Genomic DNA, 27,056 nt, shown 5'->3' with positions numbered 1-27,056 from the left:
ACATGACAATATTAACGGTGATGTCATTACACAGGTTCCCGAGTTCCAGGTAAGTCCATTTTAAGCTTATATTGAAATTTAACTGTGGCTTTTGATCAGAATCTTTTCTTAGGAAGTGAAACCTTTCATTTTTAGACAGATAGTAGTAATATTTTCGTGATGAATATTTCAGAAAATGACTAGCACTGAATCATCATAATCAACGAACTGAGTTATCGTGTAAATAAACCCAGGAACTAGAGGAGGGCTGCAGCTCCAGATCACTTTGTAAGTATACAGAAATAGTGAAAAACATGACAAGGAACTATTCATAGTGAAGTTCGCCGTGGCAATGCTTATTAGAAATTGTATTAAACGATCCGAAATGAGTTATCTTTGTAAGTATATGTAAGATCACATGAGCACACTTGTTGGAGGGGTCCTTCTTAACTACCAATTGGTCATGAGTGTGTTACTAAGTAAGGTTTCTAACAGTCATATTTTGAAAACCACACCTCCTAAGGATAAGCTTTTCGCACAGGTTAGTTCCATTGAAGACTACTGCCAAAGTTTCAAATCACGGCCATATTTGACCAGTCATGTGACCAGAATAGAAGAAAACCTAAAACTTAAAAGCCATCTAAATCCGAAAATTTGTCAGTGTCAATAGATTAAGAACGTCTAGGTGCTTAATGCTGCATATGGGTTTTTTGAAACTCGCATTATTGTAGAAGTTATGAGGTAATAAACCCCCATATTACTAGACTTTCTCAGTAGCTTTCCTGTTTTATGTGTAAACAGTAATTCCATACATACAGTTATATAAAGAAGGCTAAGTTATTTTTGATTCATAAGAAAAATTGCAACTCTTGCAACCTGGGGGGAGGGGGGGACTCATACAAAATGGATGAGGGTGCTTGGTGTACCTTATAGGGGTTAAAAAAGCAGTTTTGGTAGCTCTTAGGGTGCCAGCCTCAAAAGGTCCACAGCGGGAGCTTTTGCAGTACCTTTTAAGGGTATTGAGCAAAAAAAAAAAAAAAAATGACACGAGATATTTGAAATTCAACTGATCTATTTTTTGGTCTCAGAATTGGTACCTCTTAGGGGTGAAAAAAATTTCAAGCCACACTCACAAAACAGGATCTTGGTACCTCTTAGGGGTTCTTTTCAAAATTACCGACGAGCATCCCCCTCCTTTTTATATGAGAGTTCCCCCGCAGGCTCCTACATCAGGTTTCCTCAAAAAAATTTCCCAAGAAGCTTCCCTTGCTCATTGGGCAAGTCGACAGACAGAACATATTTGCCTTACTGGAAAATCCTTTAGCCCTGGGCTATCAGACAGGACTTTCAGTGCACACCAAATACCATAAGTGAACTATGAGCTGAAGCACTTTGCTTTTTCGTCAACTCCCTCACTCTCACATATTTGCAAGAAAAAGTTACAGGGTTCACAAAGATCATGGAAAAGCTGGAAAGTTGAGAAATTTAGTTACGTTTGGGTCATTCAAAGTCATGGAAAAGCAGCATGCTAAATCTGAAAATATTTTAATTTATTTTTTTTAATTTTTTTTTTATTTGCCACACAAACAAAAAGAGAATTAGGGTACAATGATTTATAAATAACAAATACAATTAATATACAAGATTGCAATGAAGATACAAAACTACAAATAAAAAGATAAGAAAATTAACAGTTGAAAAAAATACAGAATAGTCAGAAAACATATTTTAACTTCAGAGAAATAAACACTAGGAGTAGTAATGTGTATTTTGTGTGTCGTAATCATGGTACCCTATTTCAGAGTGATAACGTAAAAAACCATAGTCTATCCTGTGATTCATTGCATGTAGCGTACTTGAATGAAATGCTGGAGTGCCCCTTACCTCGCCCAGGCTGCCCTCTGCGTAGTCAATCCCAGTGCTGGATTTTCATTGGTTTATCTTGCCTGCTTATAGTGGCACTCAAGCCATGTAATAAAAATTAGGCATTATTACCTGGGCCAACAGAGTCCCAAGTGAAGGTTTATTCTACATTTTTTCTCTCTGTTATATCATGTTTCTGTTTTCAGTTACGAACTAAATTAAATAAATTAACCAGTTGCTATATGTTCGCGATGAACGTATTATTAATGCCTGGTCTTAGTGTTGGTTACTCCTAACTTCTTGTTTTATAATTATATAATCCAAGTTGAGAGCAAAATAACCACTGAAAACTTGGCATAAAATTTAAACCCACCCATACTGTTTAATTCTAATGTAACCAATCTCCAGCTGATTACAAATTGTCATAGAGCTCACCATGTTAGTAAATCACCATAAATTGTTAGTACTTAATGTTAGGTGCTATTAACAATATGCAATTTTTATTGTAGAAAAGTGAAAAAATAAATAAATGAAAATAAATAAATAAATAAATAAATAAATCACCTGAAATAATTTATTACCTACTGTTTTAACTTTACAGTATTGTTATGTGGGGCAGTTTTTTGAAGGTAAAATCACAACATGTCAGCTCCCCCGCCATACACCCCAGGACATCAGGGATACCAACAGGGATACCAACAGGGATACCAACAGGTGCCTCAGGGTTACCAGCAGGGCCCACCTCCAATCACGAATGCTCCCGGCACAGGATACATGCCAAGTGAGCTGGTTTTTAATTCTGTTCATCAGCAGTAATGCTGCCAATTAAATATCTGCGGCTGGAAAGAGATAATCTTCCTTGATGTCACTTGCAATCAATAGGGAGTTTAAGAAACCATGACTGCGACGCTGAGGACAATGTCAATTGAAAAGTGAACTTATATTTTACCCACGAATCTTGCAATAGATCGCTTTCACTGTCATGCAATAAAAAATAAATCAAAAACCATCCAGTGGAAAAAGCTATGAAATTATGATGTTACAGAAGATAACTAAATGAGCCACTTCTCCAAGTTTTAGGTCTGTGTGTTTCCCCAAACTTCAGATATTCGTTGCAATGTTTCGCCAATATTTACAGAGCCCAGGATGAAAACGCCATGTTGGTGTACCTCCGTGGTACACCAATATGGCGGCCGGAAAATAGTTCAAACATCTGGAACTTACTTTGGCTATCTAGGCAACTGATTATCAGTACTGATCAAACAAGCAGTTACATAAGCACTTTTCCGAATGCTTTAACTTCTAAAAAGGCTCAAAATCATGGGATAAGTATATATTTTTCGACAAACTCGATCATAGCCTTGTGTCATGCACCTCCATAATTCAAAATGCTCTGGATTCCAAACAAAGCACGCTATTGAGCTGTAAAATTGTAAACAGATATAAATATACCGCCTTTCGTGCCTGATGAGGACAAAAACTTTGGTGGCTCTTTCGTTTTGGATTTTAGAAAGTGATGACGTCACATGAAAACGATCTATACTCTAAAGTCTTTTAGTTTGTTTATCACTGTCAAAACTATCTAGACACTCAAAATAGAAATTTAAAAATTAGTCATCATCGTTCACCTTTTCCAGACAACGCAGAATTTGGTCGTTTCACGCTGCTGTTTTGCAGAGAATGGCAAAGAAATGTACCAAGAATTATAAGGCATGCCATTGTTCTGTCCATTAAACTCCCTAGTAATGGTGTTTGAACAACATTCTTTTGTCAGTCAGGATCTCTGAAAGGAACCCATCATGAAGATATGTTAGGAAGCCAGACAAGTGTTGTAGAAATCCATTCAAGGAACCTGCTCAGAGCATTGATACTAATCCGTTCAAATGAAAAGTACGAGTTACTCAGCCAGGATAACTTACTGAAGCCTTCAATGTATTAATTATTAAAATAGGATTTCATTCAGTCTTATTTTATTCAGTTGTAACTTATGTACCCTGTCTAGAGGCCCTGTTAGGGGTTTTTGGGATACGCAAATTAAGGTAATCAATTAATGGCCGATACGGAATATTTTAGGGAAAATTAATGGCATATTAGGGATATTTAGAACAGATTTTCTGGGATATTGAGCAATCAAAATTGTTAGTTTTTGAAATTATTTAAATTTACGGAAGAAAGGACATTTAGGCCAAAGATTAATGGGATGTGGGATACACAGACCCCCCGCCCCCCCCTAATATATGGGCCTCAGTCTAAAATGTATCAGGATACTACTTATAGTTGACAAGTGTATTACTGGCTCTGTTATTAACCTGTAAGCTCCTAAACATCTAAACATAACATTGTTACATGTATGCTCATGTATAAAGAGGCATCATTGGTGATTAAAGTTTGTTTGTTTTGTCATTGTCAAAAGGTTACCAGAGTGGAGCCCCACCAAGATACCAAACCATTCCGGCACCACCAGCTTCAACCACATATGTTTATGTTCGAGGGAACTGCCCCGCTTGCCAGACAGGAACACTTCAGGATGAGTACACTGGTCTGGGAATTTGCTTAGCCATCTTCTTCTTCCCCCTTGGCGTCCTCTGTTGTCTTTTGCTCACTGAAAAGCGATGCACCCACTGTGGAATGAGATACTCCTGAGTGACACTTTAAACAAGGAATATTTTCTCAATGGTTCATGTATTTTGTGTTTAACACAGATTTACGCAGTCTAGTACAAATCTAGGCAAATAGTTATTAAATAGCTTTAGAATAAGACAGTGGATTCTGAATTTCAAGTTAGAGACAGAGATTTTGTTAATAATACTTCTTACTAGTACCTCTGTGGTCCCTGTGTTGTCTGACGACAGGGGATTGATTTAAAACTTTGCAGCTTGGACATGAGATGTGGGGGCAGATCAAGAGAGGTTTTCAGCCTCAGCTTATCTTGAAGTATTTTGCTATGTGTGAGAACAAGCTCTGGTACACAGTAGTTCAGTTGTTTAATATGTTTTATTCCAAGGGCAAATGACAATTACAAGATTGTTATTGACTATATTGTGTCAATGAAGTATAAAATGTTTTTCATGTTTGCTCTTTATTTAACCACCCCTACCTGATAAGGGAGTAAGAGGTAACAGGATGTGCCTTGCAGCATACAAAAAAAAAACTATCTTAGGCTAGGGAGAAGACGTAGAGTCTTATAACATTATTAAGCAGTAGCTGGGGTCTTCTATATCTTAAATTTTTATATGGATTTCTAATTAATTTTATTAGACAGTATTTATGTCTTAAAATAATTTCTCATGTATTTAATGCCAAGCCATATATAATTTGCTTTGCATGTACTTTAATTACATGGCAGTCATATTAAATAGAGCTAGAAAATTGTCATACTTTTAAATTGTTTTGTGTTGTAATGCAAAGCAAACTGTATTTATTAGTTGACTTGTTATTAACTGTTAATTGTAATCTGGTCTGTAAAATTATTTTATCCAGGGCCTGACCAGTTGTAAATTAATAAATGTGGTACGAAACTTAAGTTTTCAAACCTCTGGGCTTGTCAGGACTTCATACATAATAATTTGAAAAGATGTTTATTTTTGCCAAATTTTTGTAGCAGTAAGATTGAAATCAAACATTTAAAAAAGACGACACACTGTTTAAATTTGTAAGACATGTTTCGGATACTCAGTGTCCATCTTCATCCATCTTTTATTTTTGTAGCTAATAGTATGTTAAGTGCCATTTGACATCATTTTAGCTTGTTTGTTGAACTCATCAAATCAATGAAATTGCAGCTATAATCTAATCAGCCTGTGGGACACGACTAGGTGACATTTGCTCCAAACATGCAAGAGTGCTAAATCAAGCAACTCACGCTTATAAACTACAGTGTATTTGGAAAGAAAAGATTTTAATATGTGTTTCAGGGACGTGGGTCTCGGTGGATGTAATAGTCACTTGTGACATCACTAATTTGCATGCTGCCCCCTCCCCCCCCCCCCCCCGCTCCCCCGTAAAAGATTTTGTTGCCTGTGATATCTTAAGTTTTTTCAGGCTCTTGGGTTTTCAAAATACATCTCTCCACATTGTTACCTCTAAGGGGAGCAGGGGCGGCGCAGTGGTGAGAGCCCTTGTCTCCCACCAATGCGGCCTGGGTTCGATTCCGGCCCAGTGTTATATGTGGGCTGAGTTTATTGTTGGCTCACGACTTGCTCCAAGGGTTTTATCCGGGTTTTTCTTCCTCCCCCACCCCTCCCCCCTCCCCCCTCCCCCCCAAAAATCTGCATCTTCAAATTCCAATTTGACCAGGATGGAGGACCCGCATGAAAATCATCTAAGACAGCTGTGGCTTACTCTCTAAATAATTACGAACATTAACTTGAGCAACAGGGATATTTCTGGAAAAGTTCCATGAACGTAGGATATTTGCCATATGTGGAACTCCCCCGCACCCGGGACTCGCGTTGTCCTCTTTTCAGCTAACCCGTTGCCCTTAACATGCCAGTGTAGGGGTCATTTTCCGGTGAAGAATTCTCCGAAATTTCATCTTAAAAGACACAAAAAGACGAAAGATGATTCCTAGGCCAATCGCTATAAAATGGTTAACTTATCCAACCCATCCAACCGACCAAATTTTATCGAAGGTGAAAAAAAAATATTATAATCACTGTTATCTTTTTCGGGTTCGTCTCACTTTGCATACACCTGTAAGTAAACGAATCCACCAAACGATGTTAATTTTTGATTACTTTTTAGAGTTAGAGAGGCACATGCCACATCCGATGCCAAAATGGGTCAGTATCGCGAGGAAGGTAAGATCGCTTTTTGCCGTCATTTCACTTTTTTGTCGATAGATGAGAAGACGATGGCTCGCTAAAACAAAAGATGATCATCCAAATCTTACGCATTTCATATGCACACTAAAATCACAGTCACAATATGAAATAGAAACAAAAAGTGGAGACAGAGAAATGGAAACCTCTTACAGGATATATGAGGATTTATTTAATATTTTAGATTATATTTTCTATACCTATCGGCATCTATCTCCTACCCATTAGTCTATTTCTAATCTCCTGTCAGATGCATAACTCATTTTACCTTTAATGTTCCACATGCCTTTGGTCTGTTTTTTTATGTTTCTATAGCACAGCCTCAAGCTGTAATGATAACTATCTATTTTTCTTCTTGTTTTTCTTTGCCCCTTGCCGTTACTGTATTTGTTAGTAGTGTAAGTCATGTAACTGTATTTGTTAGTAGTGTAAGTCGTTTAGATATTGTAATTTAAATAGTGTAAATAATTAGAGCAAGATAATGTAATAGAGCTAGTGTTGTAAGTAAGCATTGTTTTCCCTTGTGTTATTGCAAATAAAAAAAAAACTCTTAAAGGTTTAGTTGAAAGACACACACACACAGAGGCTGACCTTGTCTACTAGGGTCAATTATTATAGTGACATTACTTGTAGAGAGTGAAATAAACGTGCAACCGGTACAAGGTTGAGAGAATATGCATCATGAGGAATTGACAGTGTTTACCCCCCTCCCCCCACCCAGCCGAGGGCGAGCGAAATTTTTATACACTTTTCACATAATCCAAGTAGACCCTTTCATCATAGTTGACACAGGCCAGGGGATGGTTGTGAAGCGCGGCAAACATCAAAGGAACAAACAAAGATGCCAAGATTTATGTTGGAAGGTCCACGACTATGGACAATCTTTTGTTTTGAGCTCATACACTTCGCATGAGTTACGCAACCAAAGCGTTGTTATTGGTTGGTTCCTCTGTCAGTAGTAAACAACTATTGTGTTTTGTGCACGGTCAAGGCCAAAAAAGAGAACAAAAACATTCAACAAAGAACTTTGTCGAGTTTCATGACCATTCCCCTCGATTAAATATGCTTTCTTCGTTTTGCTCGCTTCGCTCGCCATCCCGCACCCGACCCTCGCGTGCTTCGCGCTCGCTTTGCTGGCTTTTTCTTTCGCGTACGTTGAAAAATAGAGAGGCTGTGAAAAGTCTAAGGGTTATGCAAAGGCACTACTACGTGAAAATTTTCACGTGAGTTTACTGATCCAAAAGGTTCGTAATGATATTGCTTTTGTTATGACAACGTCTTTAAAGTGGGGAAGCGGGCTTGGGTGAGGCGGTGCGGAGTGAGTGTTCTGATCATTTTTGGATAACTCATTTGATTCTGATGTTGAAACCAGTGATTCTGCGGTAAATCATTCCAAAACTTACTCAAATTAAACAATTTTAAGAACAATTTAGGGAGATTGCCCCAATTTTTGAACCAAACCTAATTTGCGAAAGTGTCAGAGCAAATTCGATTGCTTATCGTTCGAAATGCTTTATGTCAAGAAACTCAGGCCTACCTTGAATACCAAGACGGACTCAATACGTAGGAAACTTTTTGTTTAACAAGTAGCATTTTCTTTGTTACTATTTCTTAACAAGCAACCATTGCTCTTATTAGTATTTTAAGATCATGTAATTTCTTAACTTTTTGACTTAATAATAATGTTGTGAAAACGTCGAAGCATCGTCTAGCTTTTGAGCTCTTTTAGCTTTTTTATAATGTTTCTAAAACACTGAAGTATTTTATCGCAGTCTTTTATAGCTAAATGTTTTTCAAAACCTATCCTTCTCGATCGTAAAGCTAGTTTCAAGGATTTTCCCTTGAAGCGCTTAACTACCGGGGTATTTGATTATTTCAGATAAAGATTAATAAACCGCCTTAGCGTTTCCAGGGGTTTCCAGTGTTAGCCAGCACATGCTAACACTCGAATCGTTTATAGCCTCACTAACTCGGTTAACTAACCTTTATCAACTTCAGCCAGTGCAAGTTGATAAATCACCGACTGTAGCTAAATGTTTCATTCGTCCCCTACACAGAACCCGAGACTCCACGAGTCTAAACTAAAGTACCGTGAACACGAAAAAACAGTATACATGCACTGAGACCACCAGGTGTTTGGAGTCCTTGGTAAAATTTATTTAGTGATATCTTACTAGTCATCCCTTGCTGTTACTCTTTAACACGCGCTTGTAGAAAAGCAGTAGGTGCCCATGGTCTAAGTGTCAAAGCCATGCCAATTTTATACGAAAATTTACGCCGAGTTGATCCCAAGAAAGGATCAGCTGAGTACAAACAATTACAAACAGACAACAACATTTGCATCCGGTCGGTTTATTTTTCATTATATTCACAAGAATTTTCAATTCGAAACCCCCGACAATTTTGCTGTATGAAGGAGTTTATAAGAAAGAACTGGAAAAGGGGTTTGCTATTTCTTGATGAGGAGCTTTCTAAACCCCTGCTATACCCAGGACCGGCGTCGAGGACGGTAAGAGAAGTTACATAATTATGTCGGTATTTTATTTTACCGGCCTTCTTTTCGGAATATAAATAACCCAACACTATTGTACTCGTTCGTTGGCGTTTATAAAAGTGAATAAACAAAAAGACATCACTTTTTTTCTCTTCTCTACTATTAATAAAAACGCATCCATTTATACAATTCTGGCAGGTGATTCAATTCAAATCCGTCAAATTTCATGATCTTTATCGGGTAATATTAATTACAACAACCTTTGCAGATACTAATTTTTTTTTTCATAACGGATGTACATAGTGGGTTTAAAAAGCAAAGCTGAATTCTGAAAAAACAAATGTCTAAAGCTACATATTGTCAAGACTCAATGCCGTTTTGACGACTTAATCCCGTAAATCCTTATGAATTAATTACAAAATTTTTCAATTCTACGTTGTCGAGTTTGCGTCAAGTTTTATCTAAACAAACCGGGGTAATTAGAAACCGCGAGTTATTTTGCCAAGTGGGCAACGATAATTCTGCTACTGACCGGTGGGGCGTGCAATTTTCTCTGCACGAAAGCGAGACACCGCCGGTAGCTCTCTCGCAACTTTCGCAATTGTCATGAAAACACTTGAGGTTTAGTCGATAAAATGGATGTCTTGAAGGATTTAGAGACGAAAACAGAACAGGAGCTTCATGATATCACGATATCGACGTACCAAGTAAGATAAACGTCGTTTTCTTTCGCTTCGGCAAACTTGAAGGTGTGTTGACTGCTTGCTTCTAATCATAGAATGTCATTGACCTATCCCCGCTGCTGAAAGAGCTCTCTACAAACGCCAAGAATTACCTCAAATCATTGCAAAGTAAGTATTTCTTTGTGCCTTTTCATTGAAGAGAATATAATTTTTACTTCTCTTTTTGGAGATTGGTAGCATTGATATCTCACTTTTTCACGTCGTTGTGCGGTAATTTTTTTTGTCGTCAGATGTCGGACAAACTGCATTTTCATTCTTCGATTCCCTTGGTAAAGTCTCACAAATGGCGACCCAGTCCAAAGGAATTGCATCTTCACTTGGTAAGAAGTTAATGCCAGTGTATGAAGATTTCTAGTAAAGACGGTTTGTGTGTTCAGGATTCTTTAATTGTTATCGTAACTTGGTTTGAGTTGTTTAAGCTTTAACGCAAGAATAATTTGTGGACGTTCGATTTTCGAAGACTAACAGCTGTGGAGAGGAGTCCAGCTAGGCCGTGAAAATTAATTTTTACCCTTGAGCAATCGAGCATGGAACGGCAATAGAAGTGATTAGCTTAAAATGGTGTGCTTAATAACCGTAAACGCCCGAGTCTAATTCAAATATTCAAGCCTATTCAACAGAAACATCGTAATCTAATGAAGAGTTCTAGGTTCATTCCCAACGCATGTTATGTAAGCTTATTCGTAACGTCCTAAAACGATAAGAAGTGCTTCCAAATATCGTGGAAAACCTTCCTGTAAATGAAAAACCAATTCAGTCATGGTAAATTATGAATCAGAGAAAACAATACTTAATACGATGCATCGATCGATGAGTGCCTCTCACAGATATTTATAGCCATGAATAAATGTATTAAAGCTTTGTATTGCTTCTAATTTGAAGATACAAGTAATTAGGGCTTTTGAACCGAAAATGATAATATCTTACGTGAATATATCGCACAGACTGTCTCAGGATCACTTCTGTGTGGTTCATAAGTAGAAAAGTGTAAAGAAATCTTAGATTGTCGAAGAAATAATATTGTAGCAATAAACATTCCACAGGCTCTCTGTAAACACTTCAGCAAAAACATCATATGATAAAGTTTACAATTTAGTGACAAACTTTATATTTAAGTATTTTAACATTACAATTTATGACACTGTTTAATGTTGACTGGTAATTAACCAGTAAAGACAACTTTTCTTGCTCAAGGTCTGCATGTTTTTTATTAACTAAACAACAAAATAAACTATTTAAAATCTAAAACCAAGAATGAAAGCAGAATAGGGTGATATCTTTTATTCCAGTAATTCCTTTATACAGGAAAGCTGGAAGGAGAATATTGTTTAAACTCAAGTATGTTTTAGTGCCTGATACAAACTGTTACAAGTTATTGCCTCTTAACTCTTATGGCAGGTTCTCACTAGTGCATAAACAGAAGCCGACATACCCAGATGCCCTAAGGCCAAGTTCAGATGCCGTACTTCACATGAACCTAATCAAATGCAAATGAGAAAATCCTTTGCTCTCCCTCATTAGCATTCCAATTCGGCTCATGTGAAGTACGGCATCTGAACTTGACCTAAGATGCTCATAATTAACACCTTTTGTTTGAAATTTTCCAAACAAAAGGCGCTAATTATCAGCATCTAATTGCGTCTACATATGTCGGCTTCTGCTAATGCGCTAGTAAGGACCAGCCTTTAAACATTAAAACTTATTTTATTGAAAGAAACTAATTAAAACTTTTATAATGAATCAGTCTTGTAAGACATACCCTGCTTACCCTAGATAATGCTGTTATCAAAAAGCAGTAAAACAAAGCTATTGAACAAAGATATTTGAGCACTGAGGGGTTGAAAAGGCTTAATCCAGGCAAGGGGGCCAAGTTTCCTGTTGATCCTATTGTGAATGTGATCCACATGAAATTTCTGTGTAATAGTCCACCAAAATAAGAGAATGAGTTTACTTCCTCTGAGGGCTTGCTACCAGCCAAAATCACAAGCTTGATTAGGTGAGCAGTGGTGCTGCGTAACATAGAATATTGATGCTCTTTGTTCAAGGTGAACCAGTAAGCTTGCATCCAGATGCCATCATTTCCCTTTGCTCCCCTTTCCTTCACCCTCCATCCCCCTTCTCTTGGTCTCTGTAATGATACAATTCTGGATCGTAACACAATGATATTATTGTTACCTCACTGCTTAACTTGTAAGCAGTAATCTAAGATTAGGACATCCATTGTGTTACACTTTCTGAGTGACTTTTAGATGGCACCATAAAATACCAGTTAAAAGCCCACCTCCCCCTCAACTTGAAAATAAGTCCCACCCAAAAATAATCCCTCAATTTTGTAAGATGCAAAATGCTTTCAAAGTAAAAATGAAAAAAAGGCCTTCCAGAAAGTGCCTGTTAAACAGAAATTTGACTAAGTTGTGTTAATTGTAATGTTTCAATGTTACAGTAAACTTCAGTCAGTAGTTAATTTCATTTTCAGGGTGGCCCGAGTGCTACACACAGCATTCTATATTCACTACACATTTGAGCATTCAACTCATGATTTGTACGTAATCAGGCATAAAGCCACTTTCCACTGGTCTCAATGTTTGTATGCCAGAATCTTTGTACTAAATAACAGAAGTGTACATATTAGATAATCAAGTTAAGGTCTTGAATTGGTTTTTATTGTTTTATGCAGGGGAAGCTATAACGGATTTGGTAACTGTGAAGAGAGTCATAGAAACAAGGCATCTTGATGTGGTATGTTTAAGTTAGCAATGATATAAATTATTAATAATATTATAATTACTGAACAAGCTTGTTTGGTTTAGGAGGCTGGATTTCGGCCTCATTCTGTGGACTGAGGAGCATAAACACTCAGAAAAAGAATGTGACCAATATTCAGGCATCTTGACTTTACGTTTGGTCAGTAGCCCATAATATATTTATTAACTGGGGAAAATATTTCCAAGTTCTATGAACTGAACAGGAGTCGAACCTATTTAGCCAACTTTCTGCACAGCGGTCAAATGCTTTACCATACACTAGGACACTCTGGGGTGCTAGGTCGCCTTCAATACATTTATAAGCCAGAGGAACAACAATCAAGCTTTTTTTTGCTTGAATAAAATGTTTCTTTAATAGATAGGTAAAGTTGATCATGACTAGTTTACTCTTGTCTTCTCTTAATTAAAATGTGTTGTGTAACTGAGGATTGTTGAAATTTGATGTGTCCATGCTTTTTCAAAAAAGACTTGATCTTCATAGTAGACCATATTAATAAGAAAAAAGTAAAATTTGAAAATTGTCAATAAATGTTTCAGAGATGATGTGATGATCTTAATTTTGTGTAATCCTTTTCAAGGCTGTAACATTGTGTGTGATTAACTTTTTGATAATCCTGGTCATAAATATTGACACCTTATTGTAAAAACATAGTTGAGGTACAAGTAGTATATGACCCTAAAAAAACAATATCTAAGGCATTTGTTTATCTATTTGTTTTATTGGGTGGAATAATTACGGTGTGGATTACAATCACAATAATTTATTATGAAATCCTAGCCATACAGTGTATATATAATAAATAATCAGTTTGGATAAAGGAAGCAAAATATTGTTTTTGCACCAATGCAAGCAGTGTGCACAGAAGAAAGCCAAATATTTTTGCTGATTGAACAAAATTTAAAGTAATGCTTGCTGAAGCATTTATCATGTTGAAGTTTTTTCCCTTTATTTAATTTGATCATTATTTAAACTTGAGTAACCATTTGAGTAGAATAAATGGGAAATTATTAAAAGTTTTTATTTGAATGAGTTGATAAACTGGAACGCTATCACAAATTATTAGCTTAAAATAAATACTAGCATTCAAGATAACTGTTTGTATGTCTCAAATATGCCATACTGATGATCAGGTAACCATCTCAACGTTTATTTTTCTGAATGTTGGAGCACTCTTTATGGGACACAGTTAACGTGACAGTTAAACCAAAGTTCTACACAGCAATTCTCAAACAGTCATATGCATTGCCATAAATAACACCTACTGTTTATTGTTTTAAAGTTTGACCTTGACTCAGGTTTTCTTTGTAAATTATATTTTTCAATAACATTCAGACTTTGACAAATGCTTGTAACAGAACCTGAAAGTCGGGTATAAAACTGATCTGGATTTAATTTATATTTTGGAGCTTTAACACATGTATCTTTATTTATTCATAAACTAGGAACATAATGATCTAGAATTAATTATTAATTGCACAGATTATCTATGCAAAGAAGAGAAAATGTATATGATATATAGACTGTCAGATAATTTCTGAACCCCACTCCAAGCTTCTCTCAAAAATGCATTGCACTGTCTTATACTTTTGTGAGGTTTTGCAAATCACATATTATGAGCTTACACACTTACTGGCTGAGAGGGAAAACAGGGCAGCAGAAGCTACATGCAAGCTACAGCATGCTAGACAACAATGTGTTTTATCATTATACATAAAACCACCAGGACTTGAGCGAGCCAGTTTTACTTTAAAATTGAACAGTTGTATGTAAAAACAAAATGTTTTGAATTATCTCATTAATGGTCAGCTGGACGCAGTGACAAGCTCATGTCAAACTGTTCAAACCGGGTCACTCACATCAGCTGTGCTCTTGAGTTCTATTGGATTGTATTAATTAGGAGAAAAATTGGATGGTAAGAATTCTCCCTCGCATTATTAAACATTTATCATTTTTTAATCAATACATGTACATGTACTTAGTGGTTAAGATGAAATGTCAAATAGTTTGTCTACTTTTTAGTTAAAGTACCTTCAGAATGACCTCATAACTCCATTGGAAAGGCTTGTTGAGTTCGATGTTCTGAACATCAAGGTAAACCGAATATTACTTGATCGATTCATGAGTATCAGATTGTACAAATTCTTACAGTGTATAAAAAATTGTTATTTTTTTTTTTTTCAGTAATTTTTAATTTGCAAAACACGATAATTACATATTTCATTGCTTACGATACAAGTCTGTGAAACTGCTGACATTACAATACTCTGCTTACAGAACCTTTCCTACAATATTTACCAAGGCTCGAAATTAAAAAAAAATTCCAAGTCACCTTTTGGCAACTATCAAAAACAAATTGGTCACCAAATGCAAATCGCAATTTTGAGCCCTGTTTACAATTAATACAGGTTACATGTGCAGAAAATACAAAATTTACTCAAGTACAATACTGGCTACTTACCTTTAGCTACTAAAAATATTTACCGGGTATTATGCAGGTGCCATTTAGTATCTTTATTGATTCTTATTAAGTACTTATTTAAAGAGTTTGCTTGTTATTATATTGAATTCTTATACTTGTACCTATATGTATGTTAATAAAAGGCGCTTTAGTTTGGGATATAGATTTAGTAAGCAGAGAAATATTATTACATGTAATGAAATGAAATTCATTTTAGTATATGTGATGCTTAACAGCAGCACATATACTAAAATTGGAACGATAAAGAGAAGATTAGCACGGCCCTGCGTAAGGATGAAATGCAAATTCGTGAAGCATTCCAAATTTTTTTAAGGGAGGCGCACTCATCTCTGGATCGAGCGGTCCGGGTTCGAGCCCTGGCTGGGGACATTGTGTTGTATACTTGGGCAAGACACTTAACTCTCACAGTGCCTCTCTCTACCCAGGTGTATAAATGGGTACCGGCGAACTTAATGGTGGGGGTAACCCCGCGATGGACTAGCAACCCATCCAGGGGGGAGTAGAAATACTCCTAGTCACTTCATGCTACGGAAACCGGGATAAGCTCCGGCCTGATGGGCCACTTGGCTTGTATACAGCCTTACCTACCAGACAAAAATAACAAAATTAATGTGAGCTGCATTTGTACCAATCTCCAGGAAATAATATTTATTAGCTAATTTTTGATATATTGAGACACATACTGGATTTGGTTGTCCAAATCTTCCTTGGTAGCTAAAATGTTTTTGTGCTTAACTATCCTTCCTACTAGAAATAGTTTTTGCTGATTAAGCTTGCTGTGAGTGGAAGCCCTAGTTGAAAGTTAATTTCATTTTTTTTTTAGTCTGCTCAGAAGAACTACAACCAAGAGAACAAAACTAGAAGTGAGGTTAGTTCCTGGTACATTAAATGGAGAGAAATATTCAAGATACCTGACAGAGGGGAAGTGTAGTTGATTTGTGTGAAGCAAAATGATTAATAAACCCACATCCTTGCATTATTCAAGCCATGTTTTATTTTATATCATGAGGAATCATAAGATTAGACTTAGTATTGAACAACTACCCAGTCCTTGACATCACAAGAAGTTTGTGGCCATCTGGTTTTGATGTTTCAGGTAACAGGATCGAGTGCTTTAAAAAAATAATAATTTAATACTTTTGTGTTGTTTTGTTTTTGGAGGGGATAGAGGGGGTGCGGTTGGCTTGCTTAATTAGACCTCAGTTATTATTTTTTCTTGACCTGGGTAAACACTGTTCAAGATTGATTAGTGCCCATGTTTGGTCTAGATAAGACGAAAAAGCTATCAGACTGAAATAATTTTCAGTAACAGTGTGGTTCCTGTTTACCATGTTCTGGGCAGTAAATTAATGGTGAATAGGATACTGTTACTCTTTTAATTAAGCCTTTGAACTCTGTGATTTTCTTTTTTTTTTTTTTTTTTTCTGCTGTAGTTAGTGGAGAAAGCCAAGGGGGAATTACTTAAGGTCAGGAAAAAGAGTCAAAGGAAAAAGCCAACAGAGAAATATGAAGAGAAAGAGAAACAGGTACAAGCTGTAAATTTTTAGGGTGATCAGAGTGCAGAGTGAAAACAAGCACTCCAGGTTTTCCTTTGGATTAGTCCGAGCTGTTGTTTGCCAACTAAAAGATCAAAATTGTTGTTTGGTGAATCTGCTAAATTCCAACAGAAAAATCCAGCCACAAGGTTGTACTTTCTGTGCACACTGGTGGTGTTGTGGTTCAATATTACCCTGGGTATGATTTCTGATTTTTGTTTGTTTCATATTCATTGTGAGGGCTAAAAAAATTAGGGAGATGCTATTTTGCAAGCATGCAAGCTCAAGCCGTGAGCCGCAGGCCATGAGTCTCTTTTTGTGACCCCTGAAAGATTCCTGCCCAAAAATCCAAAAACGGGCGTAATGCCCTAGTATGATATTTATTACATGCGGGATGCTTCCATTATCCCAATACCCGAGGAAAATAGAACAACACTTTCAGACGAAACATGGTTAACAAAGCGGAATTGGAATTGGAATTGGCCAAGTTTTTAGGAAAGGGGCAAATAAACCGAAAGCTACAGAAGGAAAAAATGCATCAGGGTACCAAGGAAAATAAAGCAGTTTATTAGGATCTATGAAAAAATTTAATAGTAAGTGCTTTTTGAAGGGTTTCTAATCAATAAAGTTTCTTTTGAATCAGATACAAGTATGAAGAATCCGTGCATAACAAGAGAGCAATCCTTAGGCCTACATGACGTAGTCAATGATCAAGGGTTTGCAATGCATTGTAGGGTGACTTCAAACTTGGTCAGCCATCTGGAAGTTTTCCGATATGAGAGAATCAATACAGTAAAGCAAAAGGACGGATTGACTTCTTTTCTTATGTTGAATGTTTTAGAAACAAAGATCTTTCAATATGATTTTCTAGAAGGACATAATGTGTGACAAAATAACCATTATTGATCATCAACACAGAGAAATGTAGTCGCCATTATGCCGTACTATGGCAACTAAACCAGAATTTTTGGTCGTCAAGGATGAAATGCTTGTTGCATTGGCAACCGTATTGATCACAATTTCCAGCCCTGGGATGGCTTTTAAAATGTTATGCCTGTGTTAAGCCTGCAGTCTTGTAAAAGGAAAGGGCCAAATTGGCCCTTATTTCATTTTTCTGGGGGCCATCCCTGAGTGTAACACGGGATTCCCGCAATGGCACGCTGTAGCGGAAACACTGTAGCTGCAAGCGAGGTAAATGGAAGTGTCGTGATAGCATGACATTTCATATTAAAGTTGACAGCTAGGATCATTAGATTCGTAAACATTGTAATCGGAGACACGAGTGATTTGCGAAATAGGTTTTTTTTAGAGAACACAGAAAATAGGACACGTTGTAACACTGGAAGAGAATTAAACAAGGATTTGTCGAGTACAAGTGAGTTGTGACTGTGCGAGTTAAGGTGTACTCCACAAGTTTGGTTCAGAGGTCAACTTTTGCCAATCTTTAATTAGTTTACAAGGAGTTGGGATTTTTTTCAGTGCAGTAAATTATACTGACTTTAACTGGGCTGGGAAGATGGGTTTTATCCCCATGCCAAACTTTTGAATTGCTCAAAATAAGCAGTCATCGAGTCCTTCGATTTTACAGGGGAACTATTAAGAAAAAAAATAATTAAGAGCCTGCTTTCCTGAGAGTCAAAACAACGGGCAACTGGGAGCCAAAAAAAAATAAATTATGAATCTTTCATGGCGGTGCTTCTCGATATATCATCTTTATATTTACCTAAAATTTGCCTCACTTGAACGTTTCCCTGTTTATATTTGGATGTTAGTCAATTTTACATACTGGTAATCAACATTTTGATACGAAAATTTGCGAGGGAAACTCAAAATTTCACTCTTATCTGAAACTATAAACTTACCTTCAAAATCTGTTTTGAAACAGACGGAAGAACTACTTGCGCTGAATTTCAAGAAAGAAAATCGAAAACTTTTGTTTCTTCTGCTGAGTGTAGCATTTACTGAGCAAAATATTAATGTTAAATTAAAAACTCAAAAAAAGAAAAAGAAAAAAATACGTAGTGGCTTGCAAAAATAGGCTTGTGGCTTGTGGCTCCGGCTCGCAGGCTCGCACATTAGTTACACTCAAAAAATTGAGGTGATTCCCCAGTATTGCATTGCGCATCCCTAGTGTGCATAATTTCATGCACGATTAGCATGCACGCAAATGTGAGCAAATGATCGAAGTAGCCAGCAACTTGTCTCAAAAACCCTGCATAGACTGGAACAACTTTAGGAAAATTGTACAACTTAAGAGTAAGATTGAAACTCAACATATATGACAGTAGTACAGTTATATAAATAAGCAAGGATAAAATCTGAGAGGTACATTGTGGAACTGGAGGGTTGATTATTCCCCACATCACCAAAGGCAGTCAATGACCTTTATCCTAGTGCAGTTTCCATAGCATAAAGCAACTAGATGAGATGCTAGCTAACAGATTACGTCTTGTTCATAATATTTAAGAAATAGAAAACATGTACCGTGTTTCTATTGAGTTATAGAAACACAAGTGGAAGTTTGGGAGAACGAGAAATGCTGTGGGAACACGAGCTGCAGGCGAGTGTTTCCACAATGTTTTCGAGTTCTTCCAAACTTTCACGAGTGTTTCAGTCTATAACTCTATAGAAACGTGGGGGAACATGTTTTCTATTTCTTTTAGGAAACACCATGACGATAAAAAGGAAAACAACTTGTTAACTCTGATTATCGAAATGTAAATTCTCTTTGCTTGCGTCATCATCACGTCAACAGCTCATGCTAGTTCTGTGTTTCTATTGAGTTATAGAAACATGGTTTTTAACCAATCAGCGCGTGTATTTTCTTAGAACTGTTTTCTAAATTGATATCTAAAACTCTTGTAGAGTGGAGAAAGGCACTGTAATATTGAATGTCTTTTCCAAGACCACAAGATAGTGAGCCTCCCTCCTTTTGCAATAGCCATTTTCAGTCCACATTCAGTGCTCTCCTTTTCAGGCGTTAACCGGTAAAATTTGCTGCCTGTAGCACCACTCATTACCGCCTAAAATCCCTTGGAATTCATGAAATCACGAAATGCTCCACATTCAGGTCAAAAGTGTTTAAAATCTATTTTCAGACGATGTTTTGAGAGAATTCTTGACAATAACACCCTTCCAGAACGTGAATGAAAACGAACATGCAGCGATTTCGTTTGGTTTTGAGAGACGGCCGCTGATTTTGTAGTGACACTTCATGTAAGCACAGCGAGGATACCCTGGAAGTGGCTTTTGCCTATTTTTTTGTGACTTTAGGGCAAGAAAATTAAGACAAAGAACAAAACACTTAAAAATGAAAATGCTCTTCGATTTCATTTGACATCTAAAGCCAAAGGTGTAAAATTAGTAAACTGTAATGCATATTAGATGGAGGTCTTTTCAAAGAAAATGTTTTTATTAGGAAATGACAACATCGGCGATGAAGTGGCTTTGCAACTCGAGAAAGAAACACCTGTCTTGGAAAGCACATCATCTACATTGATTTGAATTCCATGTAATGTACAGAGCAGACCTAATAAACAAGGCTGCGATTCACCTGATTGATTTACCGGTTTAAAGTGCTCTTTTACCTGTTGTACTGAAAACAATGGAGAACCCTGCACATTGTCTCCAAGACTGATATGAGTTTAATGTGCATTTTAAATATCTGCATTTTGAGCTTATTCTTTCTTTTACAGTGTGAAGAACAAGTAGAATCGTGCAAGAGAGAACTCCAAGAATTTAGACTTATTAGCTGCAGAAAGGTATTAATAATATTAATTATTAATATTGTTATCATAACAAGTATAAAACAATTTCAATTTCAGACTGTCAATGTTGAATATTTTCTGGTTATTAAGTCAATTTTTCCTGGAACAGTTTAACATCTGCATCACAGGTTTGTACCTGTAATTTACTTTACAGTAACTGTTGTGATATTTGAGTTCTTTTTTTATTAGGCTATGGCAGAAGAAAGCAAAAGATACTGTTTTGTTCTTGATAAATGTAGTATTGTTTCCAAAAGCACAATGGAATTTTGTGAACATGTAAGTAGTGGTATTAAAGTATATCATATTTTTTTTGTAGGAAATTAGTTTTGACTTTACAGTAATTGCATGTTAAAGACACTCTGCAAGATAGTGATATTGTGAGCAAATAGAAGTGAACTAAACATCGTCAATTTTTTAAAAAAAAAAATTCATTCCTTTTTCTTACAAAGTTTTCTAGTAGAAATAATTTAAGATTTTCTATGTGATTCTCTACAGCTATATAAAAACAAGACTTGGAAGTGTGGCAGAATGAGAAAAGCCATGGGAACATTGAGCCACCAACAAGTGCTTCCATTACTCTTTTGAGTTCTCCCAAACTTTCACTCATATTAACATACTATAACTATAGACTGAGAATGTTTTTTTTTTCGTCTGAAATAATTGATATGATTTTATGAATATATAATTTTGTGCTATGTAATTTAAAGAAGCTTGTTTCCAGTTGTAACACATAATTTCTATCCACATTTATCATACATGTAATTGACAGAAAGCTCAAATACTAAGAGAAAAGCTTCCAGTTTGGTTTTCACATGTGAAAAGAAAAGGTGATCCTGATTCTCAGGTAAATATTTTAATTTGTTTGGTGTAATGTGAGTGAGCTTATTACAAGTAACATTTGTAGGTTTTGTATGTAATAGGTAAAAAAATTCTTGAGGACTGCCAAAATTGGGCAAAGACCTGGGGCAAGTGCAATTTGAAAGTCAGAATTTTTTTTTAATTCAGTTATTTCCGCACTGAACCAGTATGTAGTCATATAACTGTCACTATTAGGAAGCTGTTGTAAGCAATATCACCAAATATCATGGTCAGGTCAACCTCTGACTGAGGTCATAATATATTAACTTAGTATATACCACACAAGTGAATAGTGCTTTTCGCACGCTCTTGATTGGTTAACTCAGAGGTGATTAGCAAGTACTATTCACCTCCGAGCAGCCGGCAGGAGAGATTTTAATATTTCCGACCGCTTGTCACACATAAAATAACGTTTTGGTCTGCTAATTATTCAGCTTGTGTGGTATAAACTAAAACAATTATTCACCTCAGTGTAAGTGAAAGTGATGGATGTTTACCTCCACTTCGGTGAATAATTGTTATGTTGTTTTACTGGACAAGGCATGTTTGGAGGCATGGTGGCCTCATGCTTGGTGCACTTATCTCCAGATCAAGCGGTGTGGGTTCAAGCCCTGGCCAGGGTCATTGTGTTGTGTTTTCGGGCAAGACACTTTACTCTCACAGTGCCTCTCTCCACCCAGGTGTATAAATGGGTACCAGCAAATTAAATGCTGGGGGTAGCCCCGCAATAGACTAGTTTCCCATCCAAGGGGAAGCAGTAATACTCCTAAGCTCCAGCCTGATGGGCCACTTGGCTTGTATGTGGACAACCTTACGGGACAAGGCACTTTACCAACACTGCCTCTCTACATCCAGGTGTAGACTGGCAGAGAGCCAGGAATTTTATGCTTGAGGTAACCCTTTGATAGAGTACCAAGGTTCGTACGGGTCCTGGAAAACCTGGAAAGTCCTGGAATTTTATTGTGAGATTTTCCAGGACTGGAAAGTCCTGGAAAAGGGCTGCTGGTCCTGGAAAGCTCTGGAAATCTGTAAACTCAAGTGAAAAAATATGAAATGTATGGCAGACAGTAAGGAGAATTAACTTTAAGATCTTGGGAGTGAAAGGGTTAATGTGAATTTTAGAGTCCTGGAAATTCGTTTCGGAAAAAGGGTACAAGCCCTGAGTGCATGTACTATTCCATCTTTAGAGTTGAAACGCTCTTACTTATATGTGTGTGGTTACGTCAATGCAACTGAAACTGGAGAAAAGTGAGAACCTGATCACAACAACAACAACTTAGTTTATTTGTACTCATTGTTACAGAAAATGTACTGTACATTATTATTACACAGACCTTACTGACTAGAGCATTTTTAGCGGTTTTCATATCTTTCATATCTTTATGAACATTTGCATCCTTTCCTTTTTTTCCTCAACTGTGAGTTTGTTGTTGAGTTTGAAAACTAGTTATGTTTTATATTTCCAGGTTAATGGCTCCATAATGCATGCAGAGACTGAAAAGACTGAAAGGTACTGAAGGTTACTTTATAGCATAACCTTAACTCCGGACATTTAAGAACACTTGAGAAATGTACAAAACACTCACCTGCGGCTCATGTTTTCTACATTTCTCTCGTGTTCTTGAATGCCTGTTGTGTTTTATCACAGTGTAATACACGGCTTAGGTTTCTTTTTTTGCTTTATGATATAGACTGAGGAAATACAGCAAAAAACAATAAACCATGCTTTTTCTATGTTTTATACTTTGATAAAACATGGGTTTTTGACCAATCAGAGCATGCGCAGGGTCCTAACTATATTACAAATGTTTTTATCAGTAAACATTCTCTAAATAATTTCATTACACTTTTGGATTGTGTAAGGTGCTGCTGCTGTTGAAAATAATAATCCATCCCCCTCCTACTAAGGCTTTTTGATTTGAACTCCCCCTCCCGCTGGAAATTCCAGTTTTGGTTCACACTTTCGTTTAAACATTTTGGCTTTTGAGATCTTCCTCCCCCTTGGAATTTTCTAAACCCCTTCTTGGGGTGGGTATTGGTATTTTCTGGAACCACACAAGAGGCCACATTCATATTGTCAGTACTGGACTGGAACTAGCTTGTAACTGAGGCTAATGCAGGGAGTCTTTTCAAATGCAAATGACATTCATCATCATATATCCGTTCTCCAAGTGGAGAATTGGGCCGTAAGCTCTCTGCCTCCAGGCTGTTCTGTCCTCCGCAGCCGATGCTGCTGCTGCCCATGTTCTTAAACCTTCCTTTTAAAAAATGTAAATGACATTAACATCTTTTTAATGATATTTCCCCGCATGGGCCTCCAATCCAAGATAGTTCCAGTCCAATCGTGAGAATACAACTAAGCTGTATATTGTCGAAATCTAAAATTATTGTTTGTGCATAGTGATAAGATGTTAATGTTGTTCTTTTTGTAGAATGAAGCTAAGAGCAAATTTTGCCCACACAGCAGTTGAAATGTCGCAGCTTAGTTTTAAAGTGGTATGTTCATGTTCTACATTTGATGCAAGAGCACATTTTAAAGATGTTCCCTTGAGAAATGTGTATGAAATTTAATTACAGTTGAACCCCTGTTAAGCAACCAGTTATTAAAGTCCTGAAATTGTTGTTAGTAAAATACTGGAAGTAAAACCCCTATTAACTGGTGCACCCTTTGGCCGTCCTGATGAGAGTTTTTCATTGTCCCTACCTCTGTGATGTGGCCACCCAAAATTTAATACAGTTGAAGTTTAGCTTTGTTTAGGACAAGCATATAACAGATAAGAGTCAGAAATAGAAAGTGATCATTGATTAAAATGCATTGTATTTATTGTCTTCATGTGATTATATGTTGCCCTAAAGCAAGTTGGTATTTGAATAAAATGACTTTTCTATTAAGCCTCATACTAATTCCTGAAGAACCCCTATTACACCCGCTTTCAGTGTTATGTGCATTGGTGACATCTTTCAACCATCTTTCGATGTGCCATCTATCGACATGCTATGTAAACGACTTAAAAACCGTTTAACTGTGAGACTGGCAATTTTTCTGGTTATTAGTAGAAGAAATGACAAATGATAATTAGTGGCCTCAAATGGCTGAAGAAGATTGTGGACTTTGCATGTTTTCTGATTTACATGTACAAGACAAGTCAAATGATTTGGGTGTAGTTGATCGGCTCTCAATAGTGACTTCCAGTAGAATTGGGCTGCTACCGCTTTTAATATTTGAAAGATGTAAACATTCAAAACAGTTGATTTATCTCTCACAGAATGACTTCTTAATGATACTCCTAGCGTTATTCAGATCTCAAATAAATCCATCTTTCATGACTAAAAGTCGAGTTTGACCATGAAGAAGTCTGTCGTGCTTACATTTTGGACATAGGTCAGGTTACATAGCATGTCTAGAGATGGCATGTTGAAAGATGGTCGAAAGATGTCACCTACTATGCATGTAACACTGAGAGCAGGTATAAGTGGCCATTTCCCAGAGGGCGGCCACGTAGTAGGGGTTTGACTGTATCTGTCAGACAATTTCATAATTGGTAAATTTAAATCATTATAAGTAATATCAAGGATATAATTCATGCATTTATCATCGTCTGTTGATTTTAGATAAGGGAAGAGTGTAAGTTGTGATTAGACAATATCCGGTGAATTATAACTTTGCCATGTTGGTGATATTCATGAATTTGCACAACATTAAGACATAGCATGAGCCAAACTTAATGCTGAATGTGATGTGATTTCATGTAATGTTAGTCAGGGGTTTCATTAAGGGCCAGGCACCAGGAAAATTGGCCAGCTGTAAGGACACTACTTTGCCTGGCTGGTTTGACCATCTAGCAGAAAGTTTTTCTTACAAAGTAGTTCAGTTCTGATAGCTTTGCCCGCTTGTGAAAACCAGGTGACTTCCTGCTGAAAATGTTAATTAAACCCCTGATTCACGTAAAAATTATTGTCTGGTTATAGTTTTATTTGTAGTCATTTGAGAAAAATTTGACATAATTTTCCTCCCATCCTTCTTTAGGGTGATTTAATACATCCTATTAGTGAAGTGGTGTCAGGATGGCAGTATGGAGAAAACTTGAAAACTAACAGGTATATACAGTCTGGTGCAGGAAATTCACACAGCAGTTTGTGTTATTTATTTGCAGCATCTGATAATTCTGTGCAGGATGTTGAGCTTTTAGTTTTCTTTGTACACTTAACAAGTGCTTTATGAATAACGTGAAATAATGTTCTGATAGCTTAAAGATTATTCAAGAGTTGTAGACATGAGTTCACGAATGCAAGTTTCTCTTAAGTGTAAGATAAATACTTCACATGTTCAAGTACATTTTGGGCTAATAAAAATATTTATTAGGTAATGAATCTTTTTGCAAAAATGGCAAGCACTTCCATCATACTGACAGTTTATTAGGGATTTCAACTTGATATCTTTATGTTAATTGCAGATCAGGCTGGTTTCCAGCTGCGTATACTGAACAAGTTCTTGCTGTTGCAACTGGGTAAGTTTCAAACAAGGTTGCAGATCAATAATTATTAATCATAACAAATCGTAAAGTTTTACATCTATAGTTATATATTAATATTTATTACATGGCAAACTGGTCCACAATGAAAGAGAGAATTCTGGTTGGTTCCCTGAAAAGTCCTCATTTTACAATATAGACCCCTAAGGTGGCCAATCATGAATTTCACTGTAGTTTCAGAGCATTGTGTTTCAAAAAACATTGAAAGTGACCTGAAAAACACTAATGTATGCCTGACTTTGATATGTGCTTGCCAAGATCTCATGCATCATGCATCAAGCTCAAAGTGTGATTTTCCATGGAGGTTACCATGTAATCCTTTGGAGTGGAAGCTTAAGAGAACAAGAAGTGCTGTGGTAACAGTAACACATGCTTTGAGCCAGTGCTCGAACCCTTGAGACAAGTTATCATGCACCGGGGCATAGAGGAAAATAATAACTAAGTGCCTTTTATTAATATTATTGTATTACTGCCTTCTTTTCATAGTCCCACTATAAGTCATACATTGCCTTCCAGTGGATTGCATCCTCGTCCTCCATTAGAGACCAACGGTGGTCACAAGTCATTAAAGCGTTATTCAAGTGCAGGACCTGATGCCATGAATTTCCCTCCTCCAGACTACCCTGGTGACTTGGAGAACAAACCAGGAGCTAATCATTTGCCATCTCTGGACACTCTTGATCAATCAGGTAGTTGACAACTCTACAGTTGGTACATGTCGGTAATAGTTGATTCTGTCAGCTGGAGTTTACCCAATTAAATTTTGATCTCCAACGCAATTTCTTTTCAAACATCATTCTTAAAGCTGTAAAAGGGCTAAAACAGCCATTTCCGTGTTGTCTATTTCTTTGTTGATGTTTACCCTCATATTTGCAGAGGTTAAGTTCTGGCTTAGACAAGCTTGGAGGTCAGTTTATAAGACCATAAATAGCCCCAGTCTGACACTTATCGAGAGTCTTGCTTCTTGATAATAATTGAAACATATATTTATTTGTTTCCCTTTTTCAGGAAACCAAGTCATGACACAAGTCACAAGTATGGCACCCCACTTTCCAGGTTTAAATGGGAACAACAGTATCTCCCAGACCATCTGGTCACCGATGATACCACCTCCACCTCCACCGCCTCTTCCCCCTCCTATGATTTTGTTAGAAGGAACTAGAGGAAACAACACACAGAAGTAAGTTATGAAAACGCCTTCGCTAGAGGCAGTGCTGCTT

The 27,056-nt window shown here is 36.8% G+C and overlaps 2 protein-coding genes and 1 non-coding gene across 6 annotated transcripts in view; all 3 read left to right on the top strand.

The window, feature by feature from the left end:
• The first annotated feature begins 14 nt into the window (after positions 1 to 14).
• Positions 15 to 5,361, top strand: LOC145491569 (membrane protein BRI3-like). 3 transcript variants are annotated; one of them, XM_081470811.1, is made up of 4 exons: positions 15 to 49; positions 173 to 267; positions 2,462 to 2,623; positions 4,256 to 5,361. In XM_081470811.1, exons 3-4 carry the CDS (start codon positions 2,485 to 2,487, stop codon positions 4,483 to 4,485), a joined length of 369 nt encoding a protein of 122 aa, XP_081326937.1. In that variant the 5' UTR covers positions 15 to 49; positions 173 to 267; positions 2,462 to 2,484; the 3' UTR covers positions 4,486 to 5,361. The 3 variants fall into 3 exon arrangements, with proteins under 3 accessions (XP_081326937.1, XP_081326938.1, XP_081326936.1); XM_081470812.1 differs by having other exon boundaries at positions 2,444 to 2,623; XM_081470810.1 differs by lacking the exon at positions 15 to 49 and having other exon boundaries at positions 60 to 267.
• A 4,327-nt stretch (positions 5,362 to 9,688) lies between these two features.
• The window catches only part of LOC145488909 (BAR/IMD domain-containing adapter protein 2-like 1), a 22,585-nt gene continuing 5,217 nt past the window's right edge, over positions 9,689 to 27,056 (top strand). The window contains exons 1-16 of one of the 2 annotated variants that reach the window (XM_081467753.1): positions 9,691 to 9,863; positions 9,935 to 10,007; positions 10,130 to 10,219; positions 12,577 to 12,638; positions 14,685 to 14,756; positions 15,968 to 16,012; positions 16,578 to 16,670; positions 20,375 to 20,440; positions 20,636 to 20,722; positions 21,216 to 21,290; positions 22,771 to 22,814; positions 23,737 to 23,800; positions 25,332 to 25,402; positions 25,759 to 25,812; positions 26,323 to 26,525; positions 26,845 to 27,016. In XM_081467753.1, coding sequence (XP_081323879.1) covers positions 9,792 to 9,863; positions 9,935 to 10,007; positions 10,130 to 10,219; positions 12,577 to 12,638; positions 14,685 to 14,756; positions 15,968 to 16,012; positions 16,578 to 16,670; positions 20,375 to 20,440; positions 20,636 to 20,722; positions 21,216 to 21,290; positions 22,771 to 22,814; positions 23,737 to 23,800; positions 25,332 to 25,402; positions 25,759 to 25,812; positions 26,323 to 26,525; positions 26,845 to 27,016 — 1,343 coding nt within the window. In that variant the 5' untranslated portion in view covers positions 9,691 to 9,791. Of the gene's footprint in view, positions 9,864 to 9,934; positions 10,008 to 10,129; positions 10,220 to 12,576; positions 12,639 to 14,684; positions 14,757 to 15,967; positions 16,013 to 16,577; positions 16,671 to 20,374; positions 20,441 to 20,635; positions 20,723 to 21,215; positions 21,291 to 22,770; positions 22,815 to 23,736; positions 23,801 to 25,331; positions 25,403 to 25,758; positions 25,813 to 26,322; positions 26,526 to 26,844; positions 27,017 to 27,056 lie in introns of both variants that reach the window. The other variant, XM_081467754.1, reaches the window with a different exon arrangement.
• LOC145491594 (U6 spliceosomal RNA) lies at positions 15,349 to 15,452 on the top strand. Its single transcript, XR_014049864.1, has one exon. It is a non-coding gene; the product is annotated as a U6 spliceosomal RNA (small nuclear RNA).

The sequence above is a fragment of the Orbicella franksi genome, chromosome 6, assembly GCF_964199315.1.
Source record: "Orbicella franksi chromosome 6, jaOrbFran1.1, whole genome shotgun sequence".
Classification (NCBI taxonomy): Eukaryota; Metazoa; Cnidaria; class Anthozoa; order Scleractinia; family Merulinidae; genus Orbicella; species Orbicella franksi.
This window is presented reverse-complemented; position numbering and strand designations above follow the sequence as displayed.

Excerpts from the sequence above, each read along its gene's own strand:
- LOC145491569 (XM_081470811.1), top strand. The coding sequence starts at position 2,485 with ATGTCAGCTCCCCCGCCATACACCCCAGGACATCAGGGATACCAACAG. Across the intron at positions 2,624-4,255 it reads CGGCACAGGATACATGCCAA|GTTACCAGAGTGGAGCCCCA; the intron begins GTGAGCTGGTTT and ends CATTGTCAAAAG.